Source organism: Python bivittatus, unplaced genomic scaffold (assembly GCF_059951505.1).
Source record: "Python bivittatus isolate LINGU-HERP-01145 unplaced genomic scaffold, Pbiv_v1 ctg000570_np1212, whole genome shotgun sequence".
NCBI lineage: Eukaryota > Metazoa > Chordata > Lepidosauria > Squamata > Pythonidae > Python > Python bivittatus.
The window spans coordinates 24,203,308-24,225,105 of record NW_028277097.1 but is presented as its reverse complement, the minus strand read 5'-3'; the positions used below and the strand labels follow the sequence as shown (position 1 = coordinate 24,225,105).

Sequence of the window (21,798 nt, the reverse complement as noted above, 5' to 3'; positions counted from 1 at the left end):
CCCAGCCCAAACGCCCGAGGAACCAGCAGGCTTTGGGGTCTTCTGAAAGGCCAGCAGGATCCAGGCTACCCAGATCTAGGGGCGGGGGGCGGGGGGAACGCTGTTCCACAAGGAGTGCCATTGCAGGGAGGGCGCCTGACCGGTAGAGTTGCGGACCGTAAGGTCCCGGAGGGGCAGCCGTGTGCCTTGGCTCACATTGCAGGCTAAATTCTAATCCCAGACACGTGGTGCAAGCCACAATGTTGTCTCATGCATCATGAAATTGTTGCACAAACGATATGAATCATGTTATCGGTATCCTGCCACATCTTGCAAGGCACAGTGGTTTACAATAATAAAACACAGAAACAAAATATTATAAAGCAAGGAGAAACAATGTACCAAATCATGATAAACAAAGTGGTAAATACTGCAGTAACTACAGGGGCCCACTCAACACTGGGCAACATCAGCCATAAAAGCTCTGGGGAATAATTCCCTCTCCACCACACCGTACCAGAGTTGGGCCGATCTACCTTCCTGAGAAACCTCTTCCAGAAGGTGGGGGGCCCACCAGCCTTCCAGGCCCCACCAGTCCCTTCTCATGTATGATGAACCCCAAGATCCCCAGTTGGGATGATGGCTGATTCTCCCAGAGGAGATAGTCCTGGAGATATCTAAGAGTCAAATCACGTAGGGCAGGGTTCTTCAACTTTGGTGGACATGCTGGCTGGGGAATTCTGGGAGTTGAAGTCCCAGACATCTTCAAGTCGCCAAGGTTGAAGAGCCCTGACATAGGACTTTCCACTGTTGAAACGGACACAGGAATCCACCAAGATCCTATACAGGGCCTGCAGTCTAGATGTCATAAGGCTACCGTTCCCTAGCAGTCTTCAAAGGCAGCCCCATGTAGAATGTCATGGCTGATGCAAATTGCATATTTCACAGCATTTATGCAGCACTGTCATGAGGCAGGTACTGTCTCTTTCCCCCTGCCATGGAGACCCATGATTCTAAGCAGACGCCACTGCTCAGGTTACCTAACACACTAGGTCCATCCAGAGGCCATAAATGACTTTACATAATGGTTTGGTTCACACAATCTAAAACAGTGCTTCAGCATTTGTGGCGCCTCCAAACCCCATCTTGCAATTCCAGAACCATATACTTACCATATTTCTCTCCCACTGCTGGGCTCACTTGCACCAGGCAGCAGAAGATTATTATTTATTCCCTTAAGGTTCCCTCTCCTTCTCACCAACAACACCACATATGGAACACGCATTAAAAAACCATCAGATCCTCCCAAGAAAGAATGCAAGGAGAGACTAACGCATCTCCCGTGACAGCATCCTTCCTACGTCCTACCATGATGATAACCCTGCTCCTTCTGTGACACCTTCTGATGGCAAACTGTGAAAAATACAATCCTCATCTTTCTAAGCTCCATCTTCACTGCCATATGGGTAGTAGATTATGTTCTGGAGAAAACAAAATAGGACCTCGGTCCACACTAAGGTAGGGCAGCTGTTCCTTATCTGCTGGGATTTGATTGAGAGTCATACATCAAACAAACATCTGGACAAGCTGGAGCCTGAAGCAGGGATGAGGGGATGGAGCTGTGCATTATTGAAAGTGTTTTTTTCTGATGGACTGGCTCCAGCTCTCCCCAGCTACAGTGCTCAAGGGTGACTGGGGAAGATGGGAGCTCGAGACAGTCCCACGGCTGGGCAGCGGGGTAGAGAAGGCTGCTCTGGTGAAAAACGAGGTTCACCGGAAAGGCTGGAGATGTCCATGGGAATAAGAAGCGGAATGCTCCAAACTGGCCCGGAGGTGATTCTTCCATGGTGTCCAAAGCAAGTCAACTTCTCTTTTCAGCCCTCTTCTGTTTTCCCTCTGCTTTTCTTTCCAAGTCTGAACCCTAACCCTTCGGACTGGTAGCAGTGGGAATCCTCAGTTGGAAGCACCATGACAATCCTGGCAGGAGATTAAGGACGATCATCATGGAAGTATGTATCACCCCGCAGCTAAGAGCCAATTTCATTCTTTTTAAATGCTTCTTTATTAATAAAAACCTAAAAACCCCAAAGACAGAAAAAGAACAGAATGACAAGACACCAACATGAAAGTAAACATTAAAAAAGGGTGTACATGTATACCAGGGATGTCTGTGGGATATGATAAAAGAACTCAAGATGGCCTTGACTATTTGATCAAAGCGCCCCTGTTTTGTAAGTGTGCTGCACACACATATAAAAAACAGGTGGAACTTCAATCACACCATCCTGGCTACCTGCTAATTTTATTCCCTACACCCTGCAGACACCCCCGGTGCATATATTTCTTGCTTATATTAAGAAGGCAGCTTTGGACTTCACTGACCACTCCTATTTGCAGGGAGGGCTTCCGAGCCCTGTACTGAATGTCCAGCAGCTATATGAGGAAGTGCCACCAGATGCCCTTTTGACCACAGTGTTGTTTAGCATCTACATGAAGGCCCTGAGTGTGGTCATCAGGCATCCTGGAGAAAGGCTTCATCAGGCTGCTGGAGATACTCTGTTCTACATCTCCCCAACATCTGAGCTGGGAGAGGCACGTTCTGGACTCAGTGCTGGGGTGGATCAGGACCAAGGAAGTACGCTTCAATCCTAAAAAGAGAGAGACTTTGTAGATGGGTGGGTGGTTCCCTGAAATGAGAATGGGGGGACCTTGCCTATTCCCAGAGGACCTGCACTCCCTCCCACAAAATCTGTGTAGCTTGAGGATGCTCCAAGAGCCACCAAGGTTGTTGGAGGTCCAAAGGATCTCTGTGAGCAAGAGCAGTTGCTGCCAGCTGTGGGTTGGTGTACCACTTAGGTCTTTTCTTAGATAGGTACCATGGCCCACTAGTGACTGACAGCATCTTCTACACTCATCCATCACCGTTGTGCTGATATAACACAACAGCCTTTGATTGTGTCAGGGAAAAATCAAATAAATAAATAACATGACCCGGAGAGATTTATAACAGCTCAGCAATGGCTGGGGGACCATAGAGGACGCCCTAAGTCACAGGAGGGGAGATGGTCAGAGGCAGCTGAAATACTGCAGTTCACACACCGGCAATCTCACATTTAGACAAGAGCAGCACACTCGCGTGTGGAGTTGTCCTTGTGCTTGGCCCAGATGCTCGGCCGGTGCAGAAGGTAGCAGCCGTGATGCTGAGGGAGACACCTGGCCACAAGCATCTTTCCCTTCTCTTGCAGCCACTGCGCTGGCTGCCAGTTAACTAGCGAGCCAATTCTTTTTCGTTTTTAAATATAAATTCCTACTATTTAATAGAAAAAAATAATAAAGTGCAAAGAAAAAAGGATACCACAAAAACGAGAAGAAAAAAAGAAGAAAGAAAATGACAGAAACATATAGAAAACAGCTGAGTTTTTAAATTCTGCATTAAACCTTGACCACACAGAGTAGCATTGATCAGCCGTTTGATTATGCAGGGAGTGAACGCGCATGATCGATCCCAGATTGTAAATCAGTTTGGCATGGTTTTTCCACTGTAATTTTTTTCCTATGCTGGTTCAATAGAGCAATAGTTTTTCATAGAATGTTAGATTCCAAATTTTAGGTATATAATTCAGAATCATATTTGCATCTTTAAACCATATTACTTTTCCAAAAACTATATCAATCAATTTAGGAATATTAAACAGAAACAGGACGATACTGGGCCCAACCACGTTACATGGCCAAGGTTCCCCCCCAACATTTTAAGCTTCGAACATAATGAAGTTGACAGCCAAACCTTTCTAAATATATTCTCCGAGGTTTCCAATCTTTTCTTAATCTCCTCGTAATATCACAAACATATTCTTTAATCACTGATTTGTTAAGATGCGGTATTTCACTTCTTTATTCCAAGGTTCTTGCAAATAACTAACATACAGCATAACAATAGTCTTTAATTCTCTATTAAAAGAAACACTCTAGGGCCAGATTCAAGGCTTTGCTTTTGACATTTAAGACCCCAAGCAATTTGGGACCCAATTCCTAATGGTTCATCTTTGCCAGTACAGACCTGATGGATTATTATTTATTTATTTCGTTAGATTTGGAGGCCAGCCAACACCCAGATGATTCTGGGTGGCTTACATCTGAAGACAGAAAACACTAAAATAGAAAAAAAGAGCAATGCACATCTGGACAAAAACACAACACACACACACACACACACACACACACAAACCCTCAACAAAATTATCATCAGGAGCTCAGCAACCCCTCTCCCCCAGGCCTGGGAGCTGAGACAGGTCTTCCAAAGCTTCAGGATCAAGAGAAGGGTGGGAGCAATATGGGTCTCTGTGTGGGGGGGGTGTTTTTCCAGAAGGCAGGCACCACGACAGAGAAGATGACGTAGAAAAGGAAGATCATCAGGGAACATCCCTGGTCCACATGCCCCAAATTGCAGAGGGATAACTGGTGAAGGCGTGCAGATGTCATTTGGAGGATTCTGATGCTGAGGACCCTGCTCCAGATGCCCGGGCAAATGCCAGCTTCAGGAATCAGCAAGCTGTCGAGCTCTTGAGGCTGACTCTGCTGGCAATCATCTGGGGCAGCTACGTGCATGATCAGATGGTGAGGAACCCAATCCCAGACATCCACCCAGTTTCTGGAGATGCCGCTCACTTCAAAGGGCAGAACAGGGGCACCTGTCTTGCTTTCTCACCAGGCAACAGCGGGACCAGCCTTAATTGGTTCCCACCCAGCAGTGGCCCTATTTGAGGGCCACCGCTGGTTGGCAACGCTCTGTTAGGAACAACCAATCCCATCTGGACTTCATGTCCTTGTGCCCTGAATCTTGTGCACATCCTGAACTTCTGGCTCTCTCACCCTGGACTGGTGGACGACCTTCTCATCGTGCCTGGAACTTGGGCTGTGACTGGACCCACGATCCATTTGCTGATTTTGCTTGGGCTCCTTCTTAGGCAAGCTCTTGTGCTTCTGTAGGCCTCTTTGGGAAGTGTGTGCACTTATGCACACCAGTGCTCTGCTTGCTACTCATGAGTAAACTGTCCTTGCTCTCCTGTAGGTGTTGAGTGTGCATATGTTGGTGCACAATGGCTTTCTGCCTGCAACTGCTTGCTACTTGTGAGTAAACTCCTTGCACCTCTATCTCTGCATGTGTACTCACCCTGAAATAGGACAGAGGGTGTGCGTGTGTGAGAGGGGGAGGGCTTATCCTTTTGGGAATTCTCTACTTGCCAATTCACCAGTGCCTACAACTGCACCTCCATGGCACTTTTTGAAGACTTCTCTCTCTCCCTGGCCATCCTTGAATGAATACTGTTTATAGTAGTTGAGCATACTTTTGTTCTTCTTTTCCTCCCTTTTAAAAGTTGATTATCTTATTTCTATACCATTTTACAGGTAGTCCTCGCTTAGCGACCATTCATTTAGCAACCATTCAAAGTTACGACAGCGCTGGAAAAAATAATTTACAACCAGCCCTTGCACTTATCATTGTCACAGTGCCCCTGTGGTCACATGATTGCAATCCAGGTGCTTGGCAACCACTTATGACGGTTGCAGCATCCTGGGGTCACATGATTGCCGTTTGTGACCTTCCCAGCCAGCTTCTGGAAAGCAAAACCAATGGGGACCATGTGATTCACTTAGCAATTTCATGATTTGCTTAACAATCACATGGTTCACTTAACAACCTCAGTGATTTACTTAACGACTGCTGCAAAAAAAGTTGTAAAGTTGGGTGCGGTCATGTGATGCCTCGCTTAACTTAACAACAAATTTTCCGGTTCCTATTGTGGTCATTAAGCAAGGACCACCTGTAACTCATCTGCATTTTGTTTTTAAACTACTGATTGTAAACCTCTTTGAGGTTTATACTAATGAGGAATGGTCCACAAATGCATTAACTACATAGTTAAGCAGATTCTAACCTGCTACGAGAAGCTAAACTGGTGATGCAGAAACCAGCAATTCCCAGGCCAGGGCCAGTGAGAACCACTGTGTCAACCGTGAATAGGTACCTCCCAAGGCTAACAAGAGAATGGCCAAATGTCCACTGGTTTGGAAAGGCAGGAAGAAACAAGTCCAGAATTTAAACCAGTGTTTTTCAAACTTGGCCACTTGAAGATGGGTGGACTTCAGCTCCCAGAATTCCCCAGCCAGCCATGCTTAGTTTGGCCAACTTTGAAAAACACCGGTTTAAACCCTGGAGTATAAGCCTTACTTTCTGGGTCCTGCAGTAGACAAATCTTCTGGGTGGGCAAGACCTCCTTCTTTTCTGCAATAAATAAATGAATCTAGCTCAGTCGAACCTGTGAGCTTCCTGCTGAGGAAGCCAAGTCTTGAATAAGGGATGAAGTGTCTGGAGAACTGAGATTCACAGCCATGACTGGTGTGAAGCCTGGCATAACCCACAGCCAGTACTTTTCCCATAAAGGCATTTGTGTAGATGAAAGCAATCTATTAGGCACGACTCTGTTGCTATGGAAGAAAAGAGTCCATTTCATTCTAGGTGGCCCTTGAAATCCATCCCAGGATGTGATGTTCTACCAACTCAAGCAGGACTGCAGGAGGAAAACCAACTCTGCTGCATTCAAAAGGTCTCTTTGCTCGGCACCCACAACCCCCAAACTCCAACTCCGAAATCCATGTTTTCTGAACACACAACACCTTGTTTGCTTTGACTGAAAATGTCACCTTGGTTTGGCTAAGAAGCTGAAATGAAACACCTCGTGTCTAAATGTTTTACTTCATGTCAATTCACGGCACTTTAAATTGCTTTTACTGGCTTGTTTTAAAAATAATCTTTCAGACTTACTCAGAATAAAGTGACTGCCATAATTGCAAGCCAAAGTACAGAAGAGAGAGGGTCCCGTGGAAACAGACAGAGCATACTTTAAGATACGGGGGACTGGCTCGCAGCAGAAGGCTGGAACAGAGCAACCAAACCGGTTAAAACAACACCGCCCCACTCCGACAGCCAACATATGTAAAAAAGAGCCAGGCCTTCAATTGCATGGTTATAGACACTGTCCAGCGTCCACCCCACATGCCCCCTGGCAACCAAGCAGCTGTCCAGACCTCCAAAGTCCACTGCAACAGAGCTATAATTCAACGCATCCTGGGGCCCATAGGCTGGGGTGGTGACATAACCCCTGTTGCATCCTCAGGAGAACTGGCCCGAAGGCTGGGGCAAGAAGAATAGGCTTGAGGGAAGACAGAGGAGGGCAAGGCAAACCCCAACATGGCATGGCTTCTGGAGGTGGGTCTGACCAGAGCCCCTAGCAAGCAGGACCCAAAGAGGTGGAGATGGCTCAACGGCCTTTCCAAGCAATGCTGGAGGACGGATGCAGCCAGGGCTGAGTTGCTCCGTTCCTGGTGTCCTCTGACCTTGCTCTTCTTCTTGCACATGGTTAGTCTATTATCTAGACTGGTAATGCATCTGCAAGAAGACAACCAAACTCAGAGAGCACCAAGAACCCAACAGTCTTTCCAGGGGTCTATCTATCTATCTAGGGGTAGCCTCTCCATGAGGCACTGGGTGACCTATGGCTTTTTGAACTCCTGCCACCTGATCTCTAGAGATAGCCAGCTCTGCTTCTGGCTCTAACATCTTAAAACCAAGGTGCAGGGTGGGGGTGGGGAGGAAATTGCATTGGTTGCATCTGAGTGCCAAGGTTTCTAGTTTCAAGTGGTTGAACCAAAAGGCAACCCAACATTTGGTTATCAGTCAAAACCTACATGTGCAATATCATGAGAATAACACACGTTAGGCAATGTTATAGACAAAATGCATATGCTTGGAAAAATGTGCACTAAAATATATCCTCAACTTTAGTGTATGTTTAAAGTATTAAGTTTAAAAAAAAAACAAAACCCAAAGGTGATCTATTTGCAAAAAAGAGGAATGAAGAAAAGAATGAATTGGCATATTCTCAAGAAACAAGAAAAGGAGAGAATCAGAAATGGACCGATTGGCCATCCCTGGCATAGTTTACTGTGGGACAAGAAAGGGAAGGCTGGGGAAGTGCTCCCTGTTACAACGTGGAAAGACATGGAAGGGAGGGAGAAATCCTGGCATATAATTCTCCAATTTGTTTACAAATTATTTCCATCCTTGGGAGGAGCACAGGACGAATGACAACATCAGCACACAGGGGAGCAGCCCATCCATTTTTTTGTAATGATGGGCCATGGAGTGGGACTGGAAGGGATCATACCCAGGAAAAACGTTCTTGGGTTTGCTGGAAAAGGACAGTCCACTTCCCCATGAAGAAGCACTATCAGGTACCACCTAAAAACTGCCAACATTTAAAAAGGATCATCTGCCCTAAGCCCTGAGGGACAAACTGGGATCTGCATGTGTTTAACTTGAGGATTACTAGACAAAGCTCAAGGTAACGTCATATATATTTGCCTTCAAGTTAGACTTAATTCCTGACAAAAACATGGACAAGTCCGCGTAGGTTCTTGGGCTGCAGTTTAGAAGCGGTTTGCCCTTGCCTTCTTCTCAGGGCTAAGAGAGAGTGATTGGCCCAAGGTCATCCAGCTGGCTTTGTGCCTAAGGCCAGACTTCAGGTTTTCCCACCTCTAGCCCAATGCTGCTAGACCAAATTGTCTCCTATGTATCTTTTGGTGTCTTCAAGTCAGGCTTGACACCTGGTTATGACATGGACACATCCATGAGGCTTTCTTGGCAGCATTTTCAGACGTACTTTGCCTTTGCCTCCTTCTTCCTAGGGCCAAAAGAGAGGGGCTGGCCCAAAGTCACCCAGTGGCTTCCATGCCTAAGGCAGGACTAGGACTCAAGTTTCCCCCCTTCCAGTCCAGTGTTTTAACCACTAGACCAAACTGGCCCTTACCCATTACGTATTTTTAAAATGTTTCAAATAGATACTGAAACACGGGTCTGGAGAGAATTTTGAATCCCAGGCATGATCTGAGGAAGGAGGCCCCTAACAGGGAGGTCAAAGCCCGTACGTGATGGAAGGCTGCCTGGGACATTGTGGACCAAGAGCTTGTAACCTGGGATCCAGGGATTGGCCCCTTTGTTGAAGCCATGGCGACAGCCCCACCTCGCTTGTCAGGGTGGGCTCCTGAAGGATTGGTTGTACAATTTTTTTAAAAAAGGGGAAAGCAGAAAAGCAGAAACAAATGACTGCTGAGAAGTTTTTAATGTCCCAGTTCATGATATACAGAATGGATGACTCTTCTAAAAATAGAAGCTGTTCTTTCGATGACCGTAAGAGAGGATGTGTGTTGCTGGGATTCAAGAAGGAAGAGTGTCAAAAGCACATCTGGAGCCCTGGGTGACCAGCTGCAAAAGAGGATAAAGGGCCTGGAGGCTTAGCAGTTGTGCAGAGAAAGCTACACTACTCCACGCAACAGGCAAGGGGCCCGGCCAGGGTGTGGCACAGAAAACTCAAGATGGCGGCCCCAATGGGCAAAACAGATAGAACTTTGGCGGCACCATCTTGGCCCATGGAGTGGCCACCATCTTGACTTCTCTGACCATATTCTGCAGACCCCTGTGGCCCTGCCCTCTTGCCACCGGGCCCCTCTCCTGGAGTCTGCCTCAGCTTTCTAGATGTGTGGCCCCAGTGGACATTGGGGGCTGGAGGGTGGTAGCAAGTGGGGCCTTGAGCCAAGCAGCTGAGTCTGGCACTGGCTGGCAAGCCGGGGAGGCTTGGCAGCTGCAGCCAAAACCTCCCCATCGGTCAAGCATTTCTGCCACCAAGCGGCCATTTCCGGTTAAACCAAAAGAAAGCAAACAGCTGATTATTTAAAGCTCACCAGCTGACATCCGAAAATGTGAAAGTTAAATTAAGGATGGCAGCAGCAAAGGGGCCCTCGTGGCACTGCAGGAAATCAACAAGCAGTGACTGCAATTTAAGTGATTTCACAGAACAAGAGCTTTGGGTGAGCAGGTGAGACTCCGGGTAGAAGCAACCCACAGCTGGAGGAGCACCAGACGCTCCCCCAGAAGATACGATGGACCTTCGGAACTCCCCAACCAAGTCTCTTGCGGAAAGGAATGAGATAAGGCCACCGAGAGAGAGAGGCACAGCTGCCCTGCCTGGCACGGGAGCCTCGGCTAAACGGCTTCTCTCAGCCATGCCTGCAGCCTGCCTTGCTCTCTTCCGAACCGCCGTCGGCTGAACTCTTTCCAAAGCTGACCTCACAGCCTTCTCCGCTTCTCAGCCCGGGATCTCTCCGGGTTCCTTCCCAGGATAAGGGAGCTTTCCCACCAAGTCTTGGGATGCTGCTGAAAAGAGCGATCTCACCCAACTCGCTCCGAGGCAAGCTGGGATCAGTTTGTGTTGGAGGCTTCAAGGACAGGCCCTTAAAGTCTCCCTGTGTCCACGTGGGCCCTTGCAGATGTCCTAGGCAAGCAAAGGCCATGCTGGCTGGGAATTATGGGAGAGGAAGTCCAACACATCTGGGGAACATTGAGGAAGGCTGTGTTGCCTCATGCTCCAAAGTTTAATCCAAAAAGCTCAGTGTGCTGCTGTGTATTAATCCAAGTATTAATGGCCAATAATTACTTCAACCATTGGAGCAATTCTGAGAAGCTGGGACAGAATGATCTGGATTTTCTCTAATGCCTGAAACTCCCCCCGTTCTTGCTCATGTGCTTGGCCTGGGGATTGTGCCTTAAGCTCTCTGCACAACTCTTTGGCTTCGAATGCAAGACAGAGAGCAGAGCTCGAGAAAACCTCCCCTGGGGAGGCACGTTGGAGAGGGCACCATCCAAGCTGGCCAGTGTTGCGTTGTCTGAGAAGCAAAATGCATCACCCAGAAAGGGGAACATGGAAAGCAACGTGTTGTTGAAAATGCGTGTAGTAATTCACATATAGCGATGCAAATTGAAAGAAAGAGGAAGACGGTGATCCGGAGACCTTCATGTCTGCGGCCATTACAAGGTCCTTCCTGATCTCTTTTCTTTAGGTTCATTTTTCAAAAATTGTCCCTGGGGTGGATTCACCCAGAAAGGATTTTTCTCTGATGCAAACGAGGATTTGTGTCATTGTCCTCCGACTGTCTGGTGGTCGCCATGCAGCCCCACACCAAAGGAGGTCAGGACTGGCAATGGGTTTGGCTCTCGTCCATCATCCGCTTCCCAACCGAGAGGAAGCCCAGCTACTGCCTTTGCTGGGATCCGCCAGGAAACCCTGCTTAGTCTAGCCAGAGGCCCGAACTACCCAGTGATGCAAGCGATGAAGATGCAGCGGGGTTCTGAGGTCCTGCGCTCTGACCCAGCATGGCCTCATCTTCAGAAGAAAGGAAACGGACGAAGAGAAATCCTTCTCCCTCCCTCCAAACTCTAAGAGCAGGTCCTCCAAGGATGCTGATTGGAAGGAGATTTAGACCAGACAAAAGTAAGCCTTTCCTTATACAGGTAGTCCTCACTTTACAACCATTCATTTAGTGACTGAAATTACAGTGGTGCTGAACAAAAGGACTTACAACTGGTCCTCGCACTTACAACTGTCGCAGCACCTCCGCGGTCATGTGACTGCGATCCAGGCACTTGGCAACTAGCTCGCACTTACACGGTTGCAGCATCCTGGGTTCACGTGATCACCATTTGTGACCTTCCCACCTGGCTTCCGGCAAGCAAAATCAACAAGGAACCACGTGTTTCGCTTAACTGTATGATTTGCTTAATGACTGCTGCAAAAAAAAGGTTGTAAAATCAGGCACGACTCGCTTAACAACCACCCCGCTTAACAATGAATTTTCCAGTCGCTATTGTGGTTGTTAAGCGAGGACTACCTGTACAACTCATCCTTAAGCTGTGGAATTCATTGCCATGTGATGTAGAGATGGTGCCGTTGACCCAGATGGCTTTAAAAAGGGATTGGATAAATTCATGGGGGACAGGCTTATCAAGAGTCAAATATTATCTCAGGTTGCAGGCAACCTGCCTCCAAATCCCAGTTGCAGTGGAATGGGGTGGGGTGGGGTGGGGTGGGGGAAGGCAACGTCTCTACCTCCTGCTTGTGAGCAACCACATGATGGACTAAGATGGGCCTTCTCCTGACACAGAAGGGCTACTCTAATGTTCTAACACACATATGTCAAACATGGATTTTAACTGATGTTTTAAATTTCAGTCTTTGATTAAAATTTTGCCCCTGAAGGACAACTGCAAAATCCTGTGAGAGTGGCACATTCAAGGGGGTATGTATTTTTTAAACTCCAATTTATTTAGCCATATTCATAAATCACATTTTATTCAAAGGTATCTATACCAACCTCAGATGCAATTCATACAAACAAAACAGCAATAAAACTGCAGCGTTGGGTAAGGATATCTAACAATCAAAACTGACATTTCATTTCAAATTCTGGAATTCAAATCCAATTTTGCATTTGCACGTTTTTCATTTTTGAGAAACATCTTTTTTTAAAAACTCCAGATATGAACTGTTGGGTTGACGCTGTTAAGGCAGCTGAGTTATTTTGTTGTTTTTCTGCTTTGAACAGAACTCCAGAACTCCAGAACGCTTGAGGCTTTTACCTGGAATTTTGGATGGGGAAGGAAAGAAGGAGCGAGGAAGGAAAGGCAGGGGGAGTGATTCAGTTGCTTCAAAATACCTCTTCCATTAACTATGATTACAACTTCAATCTTATAAGGGAAAAACTCTGCCTGAGAAACAGCCCTGCCTCACAACCCTTGCACAGACTAACACACACACACACAATTATGAATTTTTCAACAGCTGATGGCCGGCTATGCCCTGCCTTCTTTACAAAGGCAAGCCCAACTGGAGAAACGGCCAACCAGATATTTTGGAGCTTTGCCAGTCTTGGTCAGGCAGGGCAGTCATCTCATTCTCACCCGCATCAGATGCCCCCAATCACCCCCTCTTCATACAGCAGCCTCTTAGCCCATGCCACCAACACTCTCCAGATGTCTCCTTTGCCCAGGCATCTGGAGTGTTGTCACTCAGCTAATAATCCTGCCTGCATTAAAGCTGGGGGAACAATGTAATTCACCTGCCTTTTTGCACCTGCCATTTGCACTTGCTTTCACCTGAACTTCTTGGCAGTGACACCCCTTGGTTCCCTGTTCGCAAATGAGTTTCTCGTGGCTCCTTGAACCCCAAGTAGCCAGATGCGCTGAAGGCTTCCTGCAATGACTTTAAACGCAGTCACTGGGCTGCGTGCCTCGCTGTGTGGGGGTGAATGAAGAGGAAGGCAGTTCCCCGCTGACTCCCCCCAACTCTGTTCATGCAACCCCAACGCTGCTTCTCCCCCAAGGAAGCAACTGCAACCCGTCCCCCAATGCAAATCTCGTAACTTCGATTGTTGCACATAATGTCATGATGCCCCTTGTCTGACCCTCATGGGTGCTGGGAGTGGGGAGTCAACCCCAGCTATCACACAGGTGGAAAACATGGCAGGCTTCTAGTCACGCCAAAGCCAACTACCTCAGTGGCAGGGAAACCTTGTTGCTTTCAACATCTGTCTGGAGCACTGGGAATCAGGAGGTTGAAAGGCCAAACCCACACCTGGGGAGCGCCAGAACTTGGGCTGCTCTTTAGTCCTGGGTGCGGTGGGTTTGCAAGTGGAATGGGGGAGAACAACCCATATGCCCTTTCAAATGCCAGAGTAGCCTTCCTGGACACTGGCTGATGACCAGAATTGCAGCTATGCTGCCAAGAGTCATGGGCTTCTGTTCTGCCCTCTGGACTGCACCAGCTGGACCCCATGCCCTGCCATTGGGTACTCCTTCCAGGTCCAGCCTCCTCTGGCATTGCCCTTGTTCCCGATCACTGCAACTCCGAAGGAAACAAGGGGCAAAGGGGGAACACCTCGAGGAACGTGACAACACCAAAGGACCCTTTTCACTCTTTGTCAAGAGTCTCACACCGGCATGGCTCTCAGGTTGCCCAGTTCATAGTTTGTAAAGGAGTAAAAGGTGGTCCTAGGGAACTGGAATTAAGGAGGGACAAAGTCAGTCCAAGCAATTCCAAAGCCCTGTCCAAAGGGGTTCCCTGACACAATCCTTCCTGGATTGTTTCCCTGTCCATTAATCTCAAGAGCTTTGAGGTCATTGCTGCCTAAGCCTGTGCGTCACTTCTGTTCCTCGCTGTGCAACATGGGCTGTCTGTGACTGGGTGACTTGGAGCACTGGGCTGAATCAGCAGCAGAGGTTGGAAGCCAGGCAGCCTGCTCACACAGGCAGAGCAATGGAAAACCCACAACCATATGAGGGGAGGGAAAGCAGAAGAGGTGAAATTGTGGTAAGAGGAGAGCACGTTTTGTGCGGCAAAGCAGCACGCTCACGGATAGATCCTGGAGGGGCTGGAGCTCAGGGCATCTACTTTTGGGGTGTTTTGAACTTCAATCTATCATCCCTGCAGCATGCATGACCACAGCACAGGGACGTGAGAACTGTAGTCTAAAGCATTAGAGATCCCATGCTGCTGGGTGAACAAAGTCCAAGCTGGTCTAAGCCATTTCCTTTGCTAATGGCAATGGACCCAAATGTGTCTGCTGGGAGGCCAGAGACCTAAGTGGCCAAGATGGGACAGTCTGCTTGGTTAGCTCTGATTCCAGTCCACACCAACCCCATGCTTTTGGCCCCAAGAATAGTCAGTCCAAAATGTCTGGTACCTCTGGGAAGCAGAGAGGAGAAGAAACAACTGACTGATGGTTAGTTCAAGTCTCTAGTGTGCACAGGTGTCATCTATTAAATGTTGACTTGTTCTGCTTGACTGAATGTGTCTAATGCTGCTATTATTATTGTTGTTGTTGTTGTTGATTTTATTAGCCACCCAACTCCAGTGGACTCTTAGACTGTATTTGCACAATAGGCTAAACTTTTTGTTGAATTAACACATCTTCTGGGTCTGTACAGTACACTGAATCGTAAACATGCCCAACAGTCTGGGTCTGCACAACACACTAAGTCACAAAACCAAACCAGGATTAAAACTAGCTGAGTCTCCAAGTTGTGTAAATGTGCATGTTCTTAACCGCCTTGGCTAAGCCTATAGTGGGAATACAGCCTTAGAAATGATCCAGCCAGGGATGATCCCACATTTGGTATCTTAATGAGGAGTCCGAAAAGAACGTTTTTCCCAACCAGGTTCCCATATTGCCCTGCCAAGGAGTGGGCAGAGAGGAGGGCTGCATCCTCCCACTGTCCTAAAGGGGTGTCTCTCAGTGACCTTGCTAAGCCTCTTGGGTGAACACACAGCCTATCAGTAGCTCAGTGAGGTACTTCTGCCTGTTGCCAAACTGCTCGCTCAAGTCAGAGGCCCTCTGCAAGAGCTCTGATCATCTTCAGCTTAATTAACTTAACACAAGGAGCATAAATTGATTAGCATACGCAAGGTAAGTGCCATTGCTCTTCACACGGGATGCACAGATGGTGCTGTAACTTGGCTGATCTTGGGTGACCTTGGCAAGTGCCACAGAAGGGGAACATATGCAAATGCACCAAGGTGGGGGGGGGCACGGAGTTGACTGGAAAGCTGAAAAGAACTGGGGAAGACCTAAGGCTTCGTCTAGGCTGAACTCCCACTCTGAGAAAGTTGGCAGATTAGCAGTCTGTGTTTCTTTTTCAGCACCAAAGGACTACAATTCAAATAGCCAGATGCCTTTTGGAAGTGTCCTGGTGAGGCTGGACCTCAAGGTTAAACATCTCTTTAGGCCCTGGGACATTATCCACCTTAAATGCGCAAGTTAGGGCAAGGAATGAGCCAGACTGCATGGCCCACTGAGCTGTCAGGAGGATACAAGCACTGGCCATGTCACATCTGGCTCCCTGCTCCTGATGCAGGTGTGAATGCTGCTGGAGACTCAACCAGGAACTTCTCAGGGCAAGGCAATACCCTTGAACTCCAGGCCTCCCTTCCCAAAAGGCCTCAAAAGGTCAAGATGCATGGACTTGATAGGAATCCAAGTAAATGCATTTAATTGCTTGGTTAGTGCTAATTTAATTCATCTCCAACTTTTTCGAGAGGAGCAACAAGCTGGTCAACTGAGTTGACCATGGAGATGGGCCTTGAGGGAAATATTCAGAAGCCGTTCCAAAAACAAAAAGAGCAGAAGCATTCCTTGGGCCCTGGGAAGAGAGGCAGTATTTGGAGGGGCTCAGGCGGGCTCCTTCCTGACTCCCTGGGGTGTAAGAGGGAGAGGAAGAAAAACACAATCAGACTAGGAAGATTCTGCTAATATAGCTTACCTCCACTGAGTCGGTTTCTTGATCTGGACAACTTCATAGGACCAGCAATGGGCAAATATTTTGGTTGAGTGGAAGTTAGCCCTGCTCCCCCTTCCCCATCCAACGACTCCAACCGTCTCCCCACTGCAGGAATTAGAACACAGTTGCCTGGTTCACACAGCAAACACATGAATAAAGTCCTGCTCTCCCACGGATGATCGCTTGTGTGCTCTGCAAGTTGCCTGAAACACTTTCTCCAGCTTGGTTCAGAGTGGAATCCGAGGGGGAGGAAGAGGAAGAGGAAGAGGAAGAGGAGGCCAGGGCAGGGAGATCCATGAGCAAATGCCTGCCAGGCAGCTTCCTGTTCAGCCCTCTTCAAAATCAAGTTTTAAAATGAAAAGGACGCAGATCGAAGAGCAGTTGGGTCCTTCTGAATTTCTCTTGGATGAAAGTGGCGACTGCAGTGGCAAATGGAGGGGCCACTTACGGGCCACGTCTTCGCTCTCTCGGCGCAACTTCCTGCCAGCCTGGCCGACGCGGGGAGGGCCGCGGTACGCCTAGAGACACCCAGCGTGTGTTGCCCTTCTTAGTCTCCTATGGTGGAGCAAAGAGCCCGCTCTGCCGCTCTCTTTCCACTCCAAAGGGAAGAGGCAGGTTAAGCGTATATAATGACTTTAAAAAGCAGTGCCCATACTGACGCTTATCAACTTAACGAGCTTTGCTGAAAGGTGCACCTCAATGGGGGTGGGAGGTTCCTTTCCCCGGGACACAAAGCAGGAAGTAGGAGCTGCCAAGACAGATAGATGTGGGTTTCAGGCACGTCTCGCCTCAGACACTTCTGCCTGCAATTAAAGGGACGTTGGGCATATTGTCTACGTTCGTATCACACTGTAATTGAAGCAATGAAGTGGTAACTGGGGTTGTAATCTTATGCACGGATCAGGGAGCAAGCCTTCTCAGCAAACAGGAGCAAACATGAGTAGGACTGACTGGCAGAATGTGTCACACATACACATGTCGGGATGCATTGTATCCGGGAGCCGGAATGCGCTGGTACACAAGACACGGCACAGACCTTGTCGCGTTCTGGAGCAAAAGCAATTGCCTTGCCTATTCAGGCTGGAAAGCCCCTTCTGAAAGCCAGTGTCGCGGGTGGAGAGGCGCGTTAGGCAGGGCTTCAAAGGCCTGGCCTCAAAACCTTCCATGTGCACAGAGCTTAATAGGTGCATTAGCCGGTCACTGGCAGACTGCCATCTCCTATTTAAATGGACGGTAGGGATAAACGAGGTAATTCCCTGCACGTTGTGCTAAGGCCCTACGACAAAAGTTGATCTGCAAATGCCATTAAAAAACGAAAGATATTCTGGCTCCTTCAGAGCCTCTTTTCGAGCCTGAGAATGACCAATGCCCGTCCCCAACATGTAGCTCTGGAAAATGGCTTCCCGGTCCCGCGTGTTGCCAAAGTCAAAGAAAGCCCGTTTGTTTGGGAGGCAGGAGAGTCGGTGCCCAGCCTGCTGATCAGCAGACGGCCTGGAAGGAGCCGGTACAGAGGTATGGATACAACCCTGTGCTGTGCACAACCCTGGAAAAGTTTGTGGTCAACACATTCAACGTTCTCCAAGAAGGCTGCCAAACAAAGAAATGGACACTGCACCAAACTTTTAATTCGTTTGTTTTTTTTTAACTGATGGGACAAATAACCAGCCACTTCTAGCCCTGGCCCAGCAGAGGACCAGGTAACACCCAAGTTAAGCCCCCCCCCCCCCGATAGGCTCCTGTTCTCTTTCATCTGACCACAGGCTCTTTTCCTACCATACTCCAATGACCCCCCGTTTCCAGACCTCTGCAACTAAATAAGCTTCTCAAGACCCCCGGAAGCCATGCTGGACTTGGACTGATCAGGACAGAAGCAGAAGAAAAGCTCAGGCCCTCTTAAACTGAAGAGCAGAGGCCACTGGGTAGGCTGAGAATGCCAACTGTGCCCAGAAAAGGGACTCTGCCAAGGCACCGCTGCACAGACGCTTTGATCACAGATTGTTCTGCAGCTGGTAGCCATGAGATGGGGATGGGTGAGTTTCTCTTGGCTCTTTTCAGTGAGAACTTCAGAGTAGGGACAACTCCCACATTTCTTCATAAGCAGGAAGTAAAGAACTTGAAAAACCAAAACTTTTTTTAGGCATTATTCACCCTAACCCTAACCCTCTGAGATAAACAAAAAACTGATTTTTTTTTTCTTAAAATAAATCAGGAGAGGTGAACGCACTGAACCTGGGGTCCCTTCTGAATTCTCAAGCATGAGGAGGGAGGTCTCCAACCCTCAAGTAGCATTTCACATCTTTCAGTCCTTGATGCCCACTCCCACAGTATGCTTGCAAGAGGGTGACTCTGGAAACGGCCGGTCCTGCCTCCCCGTGCTGAGGCTTGCTACCACGTCAACTCTCAACATGCATGGAAAAGCAGCAAGCACTTTCTCCAACCTCCATGAAGCTGCAGGATGCCACGAGGCCAGCTGGCTGCTGCTTGAGAGGCTACATCACTTCATGCTGAAAGGTCCTGAGAACAGCTCCTTAACCTAGAAATGCCCATCCTTTGTGCTGCTACCAAAAGACACATAGGCAGCTGACTTTAACCCACGTGGTGAACTTACTGAAGACCAGCTGGACTGCCAAAGGTCTGACAGCAGCAGAACAGAAGAAATGGTGGTTGGTACTTGAGCAAGCGTGAAAAACGGCCCAACCAGTTTTGATGGGGCATCCAAGGACAGAAAAAAGAGTCCGGGTGACATCCTGAACTCTTTTTTCATCTGAAACCTTTTAGTCTGGCCTGAAAAATGCGCCCCCTTCCCGCCCGCGTGGGCCTGCAATCCCAGCAAGAGTCACATGAAAACAAACCGAAATCAGACACGGTAATAACAGCAGTAGATATTCTACTGGGAGAGAGGAGATCTGTGGAGCCAGAGTTTTTGCCAAACTTCCTCTTCCCATGCTGGAATTTGACTGGGATTTGGATTTCCCTCCCTTTCCCCACAACACACATTGGAAGTTCAGCTTTTGGAAGACAACCTTTTGGCTGCCTTCATGAGCCAGGATAGCCTGAGGACACGGGAAGTGAGAGCTCATGTGGGCTCTCTGCATGAAGACAATCACAGACATGAAAGCCTGGGATCCCGGGGGCCCTGCTCTCTGGCTTGGTGGGGTTCCATCACACCTGTGATCACAAAGCCACTAGTCAGTTCCAGCTTCTTCCAGAAAACTGTAGCTGAGATATCCTCTAAGGCCAGCAACTCTCAATCTGGTGCCCTCCTGACACTCTGGAATTCAGCTTCTAGAAACCAACCCCAGTATGGGGCAGGGCACCTGGCTGGGGAAGGCTGCACCCCCAGGTAATTTGCTGGCCCAGACACCAGAGTTGAGATGTTTGAGAAACGGGATTTTTGCAAAACTCAACGTGAGCTGTCCCGATCTATTCTTCCAAAACTATTGTCTGGATCAGAAGACAGCTATTTCTTAGCTTTCACACATCTCTGAACATGACAATAACCAAACATCTGCTTCGACATGCATATTCTGCAAGTACAAATGTGTTGTGGTGGTTTCTTTTCTTAATTCAACAACTGAATGGAGGAGAAAAATGAATCAGACAGAGTGAGCAAGAATGGAGTGAGGGGGGCATCAACGGGATGATTTTGCTTCCTCACCCCAACCTGGCCCCCCATGGCATCATTGGATTCAAGGCAATGCAGTGTCTTCCCAATGCCCACAATTTCTTGCCATTGATGCTCAAGCTTGATGAATCACCATTCAGAGCATGTGAAGGGTGCAGGAGTTGGTTCAAAAGTAACACTAAGCTGTGTGCTGCTGCTGAAATAGCTTTCCATTCCCAGAATTCAGTAAGGATGTTACCTACGTTGGAAAGGGATTTGGGAGAGAACCCCAGTACATCTGGAGGGCACCAGGTTGGAGACATTCTTCTCCTTCTATGCTCAGTCATTTGCGGGATCAGGACCAGATCCTGCAACCACCATTATAACCATGAGAAACACTGGCTGCTTTACCTGAAGCATATTCCTGAGCAAATAAGTTAACAAGAGGAGCTACTGTACATTTTCCTTTCTAGAAGGAAAAAGAAAGAAAGCCCACACGTGGAACACGATCCTAAATGTCATTGCAAACGCAATTTAGAAGCACTTGTGCTATTAGAGAATTCCTAGTTCACCTCTTTAGCCCCTGCAACACACCTCTTGCTTTGCAAAAATGAGGAGCACTAAGTGGTTTAATTTTTAAGAGGTGGCCTTTTGCAGAAATAATGCACTGTTCAGTTTCCTCAAAAAAGCTAAGAATGTCTTTGAACAAGATCCACCATTATAGAAACACTTGACAAAGCCACTCTGGTCCACCATTTGCACCACAAGCCTGTTGGAACCACAGTCTTAACCAACTTTCAGAAGGCAAGAGGGAGGCTCAACAGGGTCTTCCACCAAGAAGACATGTCTTCAAGCCCCCACTCACTTCCCTACATGGAGGGGGAATCCTCAGCAACCCAGACTTGTAGTGCTGGGGGACTTCAACCTGCCTTCTCTGGGGGTGGAGTCTGGGGCAGCTCAGGAGTACAGGGGCACCATGACTGCCATAGATGTGACCCAGGTCAATGAGGGTCTGACACATAACAGTGGTCATACGCTGGATCTTGTTTTATGTTGGGGTAGCGACAGAGTGATCTGAAGTCAGGGGGACTTATCAATGCTCCCGTTATGGTCAAATCCCTTTCTGGTTGCCCTGGAGAGAACCCAGTAGAGTCCATCAGTCTCCTGGGGAGAACTGGCTGAATAGGTCTAGCAGCAGGGAGCTAGACCTATTCAGCCGGTTCTCCCCAGGAGACTGAGTTCCACTACTGGGTTCCAGAGGCAGGTTGGGGTTGTCCCTGAAGATCTGGGGCACAGTTCAGCAAGAGTGTTAGTTACTGCCTGGAATGAAAAGGCGGGGGGGGGGGGTTTGGACTGGATTGCCTCTATGCGGCCTCTCCTCTCTCTGGTTGACAAAGGAGACGAAGGAAATGACATGGTGGAAGAGACACCCAGGGTGCTGCTGAAGACTACGAGGAGCAAACCCAACTGAGCACAAGCTACAGCCATTGCTAAGGCCTATCACATGGCAATAAGGGCAGCAAAACAATATTTCTCCACCCCTAGAGCATCCATGGAAGCCACCCACCACCCTGTTTAAAGTGACTCAGATTCTCCTGGAGAAAATGGAGCTGGAGGTTCACTTGTAGGGTCACTGTGAGGAATATGTTAGGCATCTGTTGGATAAGTTGCTCAGTTGTGCTCCAAGCTGGATTCTAGCCTTGAGGCAGGTCTCATGGAGGCGATTGAGACTCAATCTGGCTTGGTTATCTGAGAGGAGTTTGATCCTGACTCCTGAGGAAGTGGCCAGGATTCTTAGAACCGCGAGCTCAGTCATCTGTATCGTGGATGCACGTCCGTCCTGGCTAGCTAAAGGTTCCCAGGAGGTGACATGCGGTTGGATCCTGGCAGTGGTGGATTCTTCTCTGAGAGAGTGGATAATTTTCCCCCTCCTTAAGAAACCATCACTGGACCGGATCATGTTAGGCAACATTCATCTTGTTTCCAA

At 48.3% G+C, this 21,798-nt stretch overlaps 1 protein-coding gene across 9 annotated transcripts in view; it reads right to left on the bottom strand.

Moving 5' to 3' along the window:
* CNTFR (ciliary neurotrophic factor receptor) overlaps positions 1–21,798 on the bottom strand; it is a 303,394-nt gene that overhangs the window by 135,578 nt on the left and 146,018 nt on the right. The window contains exon 1 of one of the 9 annotated variants that reach the window (XM_088152650.1): positions 16,190–16,798. The exons of 3 other annotated variants lie outside the window; for them this stretch is intronic. In XM_088152650.1, the coding sequence (XP_088008776.1) occupies positions 16,190–16,358 (169 nt within the window). In that variant the 5' untranslated portion in view covers positions 16,359–16,798. Of the gene's footprint in view, positions 1–16,189; positions 16,799–21,798 lie in introns of those variants that run through there. 5 more of the 9 variants (XM_088152659.1, XM_088152652.1, XM_088152654.1 and 2 more) reach the window with 5 other exon arrangements.